We start from the raw sequence: 9345 nt of genomic DNA, 5'->3' as shown, positions 1-9345 counted from the left end.
AACGATTGACATATATATATGATTTAGGATATTATTTCAAAGAGTAGTAGTGCTATATATTAATTCGAAAGTTATTACATTACACATCATTCACGTGACATGTATAATTTGATTTGTAATACTCAAATTTTAAAAATTTATTTTTCAAATCAAATTATATAACAATAGATATTAGCATGACTTTCAAATAAAATTATTTTACTTCAAAACTCATTGTAAGTATGTACCTAATTAATTGAAGTACTCACATTACATTTTGCAGTTGATGATCATGCATGCATTAAACTCATGTACGTAATTTTTATTACATTCAACCATTAGACTTTCTATTTGTTTCAAATTAATCACTCCCTCAAACGGTTGTTAGCTTTAAACTAATGAAAAATCAGAGTACTCAATAATTTAGACATGGAATCATGACAAAATAACCCTAATACCCTAATTTTAATAAACAATGTCTTCAGCAAAGTTATATTTCATTGCAATATTATTGTGCCATTAAACTCTCAATTTGCTTCACACTGTACCGGCCTCCGTTTAGTTGTTGGTGATAAAATGGATGGAATTAATTAACAACGCGCGCATGCCTTGCATGTGTCATTTGGGAATTAAATAGTACAGTTCAAAACAAATTGAAAGTTTGGTGATTCCTTAATTAGGATCTTTGAAGTACGTTGATGATCTATTCTTACTTCTAATCTAGTTAACACAAAGTACGTATAATGGACTTTGAAGATCATATAATTTCATGAACTATATAGACATTTGATCACACATGCGCATGAATTCAACGAATACAAAGAACTTCTATCGTTGGTTAATTAATTTAATTAGTTACTCTTGTGATCTCTGGAAGTATTAATTCTTGATCAGATCTAAGGACGACTTAGCTAGGAGAATTGAATTCAGCCGCATCTTGAGTTTACGTGCATGACCATGTAGCTTTCAAAATTTTCAGTGAGAACTGATTGGTTTAGTTTCTGCCATTACATTTCAAGATCAAACTAAAATGGTATTCGTTGAAAGTAGTACTTTAGCAACCCTAGAGGTACTGGGAGGCCAGGAGGAGGTAGAGCTAAGCCCTCGTTTGGACACTTAAAATATTTTTGAATATCTGTAAATATTAATTCATGTCTCAAAAGAGTTGGTGGTTGCATTCTGCTATATACAGTCATTTTTGCGTACTCTTTACGCATTCTACTGATATTATTGGTTAAAACAGTTATTTTATATTAAAAAAATAATGCATCTAATCACATTAATAGAGTGCACAATGAATATGTAAAAGTGACTGCACATAGTGTTTTTGTTTATATAAAAGTATGAACACATGAGTACCTCTACTCTGTATATATACCCTGTAAAATCACCAATTATTTTGTACCTTAAACTGACAGAAAAACCTAAATTTATTTTGTTTTGGGGTGGGAATAGTTGAAAAATCTAATTGTAAGCGATTTTGCACACTAATACGCGCACACATTCAATATGATTGGTCAGAAAATAGATTTTATTGAAATAGTACTAATTTGAATTTAGAATATGAAGACAACAACATTAATACGCAGATTAATACGCAAACTTACTTGTACATAACAAAACTTTTCTTCAAAAGGTCCAAAAACTAAAAATGCTTTTAGGTGCTTCTTCATATATATTAATAAAGGCCAGAGAACATACGCAAATGTGTGTGTATACAGACTAATTACGTCCATAATAAACTTATTCAAATTCAAATTAAGCTGTAATATATAATAGGAAGATCAATTACATTCAACAGTCACCGAGAGATAGTTGCAACAGCTCTCGGCCGTAGTTTCATGACTTAGAAGCACTAATTTATTTGTCGTAGCTAGGTATAATATGTCTGGTCTAGTACGTACTTAGTTTCCCAGTAATATCAAATCAACACAAAGGGCAACAAAGTCTAGCTAATTAAAGCAATACCATTTTAGTTTTATTATGTACACAGAAACCTGCATGCAGGATCGATCATTACCTCTTTCCTTTCAAATGGTACGTACTTCCTATGATTAGTATCATGCATCATCTAATTCTTATGTATAGCATCATCATGTTTTCACTTGATCCATCCACAGATCATTATGCATGGCAGCAGGAGGCGCGCACAGATATATGTCAGGCATATTCCTCGGTGGTTTTGGAGTCATTTGATAACATATTCATATGTTCTGCCACATTGAAGACAACTGCATTGGAGTAATTTCTTTCCTTGGAGGAATCTTGGTCATTGCTGAGCTGAGATGCAACAAATTTGTCAAGGACTCGCCAATCAGTCACCTGGTCCACCGCCTGGTCGACGTTATTACCGTAAAATAATGAGGAGCTCATGTTTTGTACTTGATGGCACTGTTGCATGCGCTCTTCTTGCGTAAGGTTTGAGGACCGCATGGCGCTTCCAGTGTTCATATCAAAGCCATATATTGGAACTATTGAGCAAACGCTGGTGGTTGCAGACTGGGGAAGTTTGGGGCTTTCTAGTTGGGGGAGCTGGAGGAAACCATCATGATGAGACGTATGATATTGTAACTCAGGCTCCTGCTTGCAGGGATAATGGTGGTTGTAGGATGCAAAAGGGTGAGAAACTCGCCTCGGGGAATCAAGTTCGGGCATGAATGAGACTTGATCATCGTACCAATTACATGGCGAGTCATACTCGCCCATTTTCTGCATTGCCGTCATTCGCTTCTTGAACACTCTACATACAACCCATCCTTCTTCCTGGAGCAAGCGAAATATATATAACGACATCGATCAATTTATAAAATGTTTCACGTTCGATCGGAAAAAGTGAGTTAATTAGTACGTACTGTCTTGGAAAACAAATGCATGGGATCGAAAATCAGCCGCTTTGTTATTAAAGCAGTAAAATATGATCAGGGAATTTATATTATTTCACATGCAGTTCATAAGCTGATCATCTTCATGTGGACATAATTCGATCGTAACATATGTTTTATTCATATCTTAAACCCTAAGCACAGTACTGTATATATTCACCTAAACTAGATGAAAGAGAAAATAACCATGTTCTTGTTGTACAACTATGGTCGATGGAAGTAACATCAATACAAAAGTAGATTCGTAATCTTCAAGGATCTTAAATTCGTATGCTGCAACGACCCCGTACGGTACGTATAAATTTTTCTAGAACTATTTCTGAGGCCTGAATCAATTTCCTTGCATTAACCTGGCTAATTATTTCATAAGCTTTTATATAGGTACTGTTTAACGCACAATTTGATGCATGCATGCACGGGCCTTTCTTTCACAATGCTACTGATCAAAGGAAATTGTTTCAATAATATTGAGCTAACAGCTAATTTTTTGCCGAGAAAAAAAAAAAGGGTCAATAACATTCTTCTAAACAACTTCCATGCATGTATATTATTTACATGCAGAAATGTATGTGAAAGATATAGATCAATATCTTTTAGAAAGAAAATTATATATATGCGCAATGCTTTTCAGTCATTCCCGGCCCTGATCAGGGGTGGGATCGGGGCCGGTAAAGGTAAAGAACTTACCTAATTATCTTCAATTAAACCTCATATATATGCACGCACACGTGTGAGTCGGTGCATGCACGTACGTGTTCCTAGCTTAATTAGCTTCATTCATATAATCTCATATAATCACATTATAAAATATTTAATATAATTAGCATTAGACATGCATTATATATATGTCCTATATTGAAACCTATCATGGCTATGTAAAATTAAATGTACAGCGCCTTGTTTGGACTTAAATATTGGCAACAAAGGTTTTATTTCCTATCTCTTTAATTAATTTCTTGGATATTGACTTCAGATGCTCTTATTAAGGCAGGTGCCCTAGGAATAAGACTTGGTGCCATACATGCAGTACTACTGTAATTTCCGTGCGTTCTAGAAAAACTCAAACTCGTGACAGATGATCAGATTTACATTTTTGGTAGAATATATATGTAAGTAACTAGAAAATTTTCAATTCAAGGGAAATTAGAAAAGCTGATCAGAAATTAAGACTTGCCTGAGGAGCTCCATTTTCGTTTGTTTCTAGTCGATACTCATGCATGATCCAATCTGACTTTTGTCCGTTAGGGGCTCGTCCTTTATAAAACACTAAAGTCTTTCTCATGCCAATTAGGCTGTGCCTAGCGTAAATTGCCTTGTCTCTTCCAGTTGCTTTCCAGAATCCTGCCTTTGTAGCTCTATTTGTGCGAGTTCCAGTTGGATATTTCTTATCTTTATGGCTAAAGAAATACCATTCATTCTGCTCTTCAGTTCCTATCTTGCATAATTCTGTCCAAATTACCAAAACTGTCAACATGAATGATGGTTGATACGATAAAACAATCTACAATCTCTCTCTCTGTTTTTTCTTTTTTTTTTTTTTTTCTAAAAAAAAAAAAATTCAAACTCCGTTTTTAAACGATTAAATATTGCAGTACCTTGAAGATCCCACGGCTCAATTTTGTAAAGATCAACATCTCTGATGACATCTAGATCAATCCTTTTGGAAGCAACCTTTTTTCTGAGATAATAATCAACAAGTTCTTCATCTGTCGGATGGAATCTAAAGCCTGGAGGAACATGTGAAAAGGTATTCATGATATTCTCCCAATAACTCGAAACCTGCATTTTTCATGCCGAATGCAATCAGCCGTATAACCTTTAATGTAAAAGAAGGTAAAAGATGGCAGATTGATCTATTATCATGAACAATGTGGTCGGTTCCAAAGTTAGAAACCTTAGTAGAAACAAAAGAAAAGATAATAAGTGTTACATATATAATTAATATGCTGAAAGGGAGATCAGGAGAAGCTACATTAACGTCTGATCATCATGGAGTGCATGCATGATCTTGCCTGGCCTGCAGGTAAAAAATGAATGCAGCCCTTTTGGATCTATAACTGATTAATTGAATAGATCGGGCATTAGAGGTTAATTGTTCGATAATTATTCATGTGAATTACAATACAATGTTCGACATATATAAACAAAGAATATTTGAAGTAATAAAGGATATAGATGTTACGTTCCGGATCTCCACCAACCATTTGGCTAGATATAGTAGTATAATGACAAGGACTTAATTTAGCAGATAAGGAAATAATATGGCATAAAACTTATGCAACACGCCTTTCTTGATCAGAACATATATATCTTTACACCAGATTAGACTCAGACGATAGATCATAGATGTAAGAGATTGTACTAACATCTTCTGTGGATAACAGTTGCAAAGTAATATATAATATGGCATGATCTTATTGTTTCCGTAAGAGGAAAATTAATTAATTAAACTACCTCTGGATAAACATAACATGCAGCCAATCAAATTATTTAAAGTAATTAAATTACTCTCTGATCAGTTAGGACTAATAGCTTATAGTTATTAATAAAATTATATAAAATTGAGTTTTCTTTTTCTCATAATAAATATACGTACGTACGCAGAAACGTGTGTTGAGTTCCAGATAGGATTAGGGATATTAATCAGTCAAAAATATTTTAGGGTTACCCTACGACATATAAAGAGGAGTCAATTAAGAAAGAGGAGGAGAAGGAGAAGAAGAAGAAGAAGAAGATCGAAGAAGGCCGTTACGTACATCATAGTAGATCGTATAACAAAGATCATTCAACACATGATTGATTGATGTGTTGAATGCATGCAACAACTTGACATAAATACCTCGTTGATTCAATAGAATTGCAACCTAAATAGATTCGAGAAAGACCAAAGAAGGAATAAAAATGCAGGAAATTAATCAAACATCTTGATTCTGCAATTAATATATCTACGACGGCGCTAGCTGACGATTTGAAGCTATATATATAGTGAACCGCCATTCGTATGATCAGTACGTACTACCATCACGTACATGATTCTAGAGTATGAAATATTCATGATTATAGAAAGTGAGATCTAAATGCAAAACAGCTGATCAAACCTAGAAATAGAAAGAACTACGTCTAGAAACATACATAATCACTTTCTTGATCGATTTCCATCTAGAGATGTAACAGAAAATTGATTGAGAAATCTAAGTTTGGATAAAACGTCTTAATTGTGTCAACTAGCATCATCAATGAATTAAGCGCATGATCTCAAAACTGAAACACCAAGATCAAGGTTAAACCATTCCAAATACCAGCTGAGAATCCCACAAAAGTTGAGAAAAGAAGATATATAAACAATTCTAACATCATTATTGCATTTTATGTTCTTTTGGTTGAATATTTATGTTGTTCATTGCAGAGCTTGAAAAAAAAGCGCTAAGCGTTCACTCTCTTTATATGTCTTACCACATGAAACGATGAATTCAAAATCATTCACATAAAGGATCCGAATAGATCAGAAAATATAATGAAATAAAACAAAACCCAAAGTAGAAGAAGCAAAAGACAGCACACGACCTTGAAAATCTTTCACAGCACTTCCTATCCAATCTACAACTCTTCCGATCCGTTTGAACCCAACCTCGTATCCACCAACCAGCTTAAAGCCAAAAGACTTTAAGATTATTGCTTTCGTCACTGTCTTTTAACTTTTCCAAGCCCACTGAACCAGACAAAAAAACACTAAACGAGAGTAACAGAGGAAATATCAAGCCAGAAAGATGGCGCAGAACATAAGTGATCCTCGGGAATTGAACTGAACTCCAGCTGTTGTACGTCAAGAAGACAGTACTTTGTATTGGGAGATCAGATCCCGAGGAAAGGAAAAGAAACCAAGACCAAGGCAGGGAAAGTGAAGGAAAAGGGAAAGGAAAGGCATGTGGAATGTAAACACAGAGAAGAGGTAGGTTTAAATAGGAAGCAAAGACAAAAACAAAAACAAAAACAAACACATGCCCTAACAATCCATCCTTCTCATAGTTTCTCTCTCCTCGTCTTTTAAGAGGGAGCTTGATTGCTGCAAAAGCTTTGAGCGAAAAAGAGGAGGCGCTAAAATGGCTCAAGAAAGGGAGTAGGATAATAAGCGCGGAGAGAGAGAGAGAGAGAGATGACAACCTCCAGCACCTCTCACCAGCAACTGATAAAGACCAGAAAAGATTGTTCTGCTCTTTGAGGTTGCCGAAGAGAGAAGAGAGAGGGTGGTGAATGTAAGAAGATCCAACGGTGAGGAAGAGTTGGGCTACTTAAAATGGACTTGACACGACCAAAAAGTATCTTAAAGAAATTAATCGGCATTAAATGTATTGTGATGATGATGATAGGTAATCATCAATGGGCGATATTTTGGTGGTCAGCCTTGAGCTCTACATTCTCCAAGCCAAAAGCTACATCCTCTCTCTCCCCACTTCCTTCACCAATGGTTTTTCCTATTCAAAGTAGACTGCGTGTTGTACACGATCAGATCAATAATGATAGGTATTAGCCCTTATAGATCAATATTGTAGATCACTGCGTGGCTTTAGTGCATATATACAAGAAATATCTTCATTAATGTTCCTTAACCGTGTTAATGCCGTTGATCAAGTCGACTGAAAACGAAGGGAGAGCTGCTAGCTCATGATCCAGCCCCACTATATATATAAATATAAATAAGTAATTAATGTAGTCGATCTGAAAAATACCTTTTTAAGGTTTTGATCAGAATATTAATTAAAAAATTATTTATTTATAATGAAAAGAAGCTCAGCAATTAAGCAAGTGCAGGAGCACGCGGTCTCTGGTTGGTTGGGCCGCTGTTTTATAGGCCAGGAATTATTATATATAAATATAACTGTATTTTATTATGTTCCCATATGTAGCTTTCGCGAGCTGGACCCAAAGAACCGACCTTAGACAATACGATTGGGACACCTCTCCAAATACTTCTCTTTTTTTTTTTCTTTTTTTTTTTTTTATTATCATTATATTTTAATATATATATATATGTATGTATGTATATTGAGAATCAGCTTCGGTTGAGCCGCTAAGCCCAGCCAGCAGTGCGTGTATTTCTGTGCCTCTGGTGGTGGAGACCGGGCCCCATGCACAGAACGGAATCATGTTTGGGACTCAGTACGTGGCGGCTAATGGTCCGGCGTGGGCTAGCCCACGATCATTAGGCTCACGATTTGGGTGCAGGCCGGTTCTGAAAGTGGGCCCCACTCCGTTATCCATGTTTGGAGGGTCCCACGCAGGCCCCTCCCCCTCCCCTCTTCTCCTGCTTTTTTGTCCGAGAAGCTGATGCCTAGTTGGAATGCCACGTGTAGTATTGTGTTTGGTGCTTGTGCGTGCCGGCAAGTTAAGGCTTAAGCTACCTCCCTCGTCACTTTTCCGCTGTATCGGGCCGGTTCTTCGCCTAAGGCTAAGGCATTTAATTATTTTAGTTTAGGGTATGACAAAAGCTAATATATATATACACACAAAGACTTGTGTTCTATGGTAACAAGTAAAGCAAAAGTCTCACACGTGATACTATTGTCATCTTGTCCCCACCATCCCCCCATGGAAATGGAACAACTGCATTAAGTATACGCCATAAACATCTAAAGTTACCATTATTTTAACTAGCTATTAAGATATTTCATAAAAATAAATTTATAAATTGAAGCAGTTTGAAATGGTATATTAGATTGTAAAATTAACTTATTATAAAATATATCCAACATATCACATGAACTCACATGATCAGTTTGTAAATTTATTTTTATTAATCTCTTTGGGATACTTTTATCATAAGTCATGCTTAGTATGAGATTCAACAAATCAAACTCGCCAGTAGTATTATTTATATTTGAAACTTTTTTTTTTTTTTTTGTCAACAATGAATCCATTAACTTATAATAATTAGCCTAATTCTTCAAAGAAAATAAAAAAATTGTAACAATGCAAGCAATATATAATAAAGTGTAATTAGTACTATATTTATGAACAAAACGATTCATGGAAAGTCGTTGACAGCATGAAGGGAGGATCGGAACATATATAATGTTTTGTTTGTCGGCTCGGAGCAATAATAATATTGCAAAACATGATTTTTTGTTTTGTTGTCATCAATGAACGTGAAAATAAGCTTTTTATGGAATAAAGAAAAACATAAATCAGTGCAAGTGGGTGAGCTGCTGAAGCTGATGAACAACTGGTGGGGGAACCTTTTCAATCATTGCTGATATAGACCCATTATTGTTTCGGTCCCCACGTTTAAGCGCGGATATATATATGTTAACCGATCGAGCGAGCTGGGTGGGCAGCTCCTAGCTACAAAATTAAATTAAAGGCCCTATTAATTAATGTATTTAGAGATGTTCTCATTTTTTTATACATATTAATCATATTATTATAAACTCTCATGCCACTCTTCCAATTTCAATCTCCCAGGCCATTTACTACCTTTGATCACATG

The 9345-nt window shown here is 35.3% G+C and overlaps 1 protein-coding gene across 1 annotated transcript; it reads right to left on the bottom strand.

Annotated features, from left to right (window-relative positions):
- Positions 1-1722: 1722 nt before the first annotated feature.
- Positions 1723-7107, bottom strand: LOC121268815 (NAC domain-containing protein 7). Its single transcript, XM_041173081.1, has 4 exons — positions 6426-7107; positions 4457-4640; positions 4036-4307; positions 1723-2742 (listed from the first exon to the last, which is right to left on the bottom strand). The coding sequence occupies exons 2-4, from the start codon at positions 4614-4616 to the stop codon at positions 2140-2142; spliced, it is 1035 nt and encodes a 344-aa protein (XP_041029015.1). The 5' UTR covers positions 4617-4640; positions 6426-7107; the 3' UTR covers positions 1723-2139.
- Between the last annotated feature and the right edge of the window lie 2238 nt (positions 7108-9345).

The sequence above is a fragment of the Juglans microcarpa x Juglans regia genome, chromosome 6D (genome assembly GCF_004785595.1).
Source record: "Juglans microcarpa x Juglans regia isolate MS1-56 chromosome 6D, Jm3101_v1.0, whole genome shotgun sequence".
Taxonomy (NCBI): domain Eukaryota; kingdom Viridiplantae; phylum Streptophyta; class Magnoliopsida; order Fagales; family Juglandaceae; genus Juglans; species Juglans microcarpa x Juglans regia.
The sequence above is the reverse complement of the archived record's forward strand: the minus strand, read 5'-3'. Positions and strand labels throughout refer to the sequence as shown.

Excerpts from the sequence above, each read along its gene's own strand:
- LOC121268815 (XM_041173081.1), bottom strand. The coding sequence starts at position 4,616 with ATGAATACCTTTTCACATGTTCCTCCAGGCTTTAGATTCCATCCGACA. Across the intron at positions 4,308-4,456 it reads TGAGCCGTGGGATCTTCAAG|AATTATGCAAGATAGGAACT; the intron begins GTACTGCAATAT and ends TAATTTGGACAG. Across the intron at positions 2,743-4,035 it reads ACGAAAATGGAGCTCCTCAG|GAAGAAGGATGGGTTGTATG; the intron begins GCAAGTCTTAAT and ends CGCTTGCTCCAG.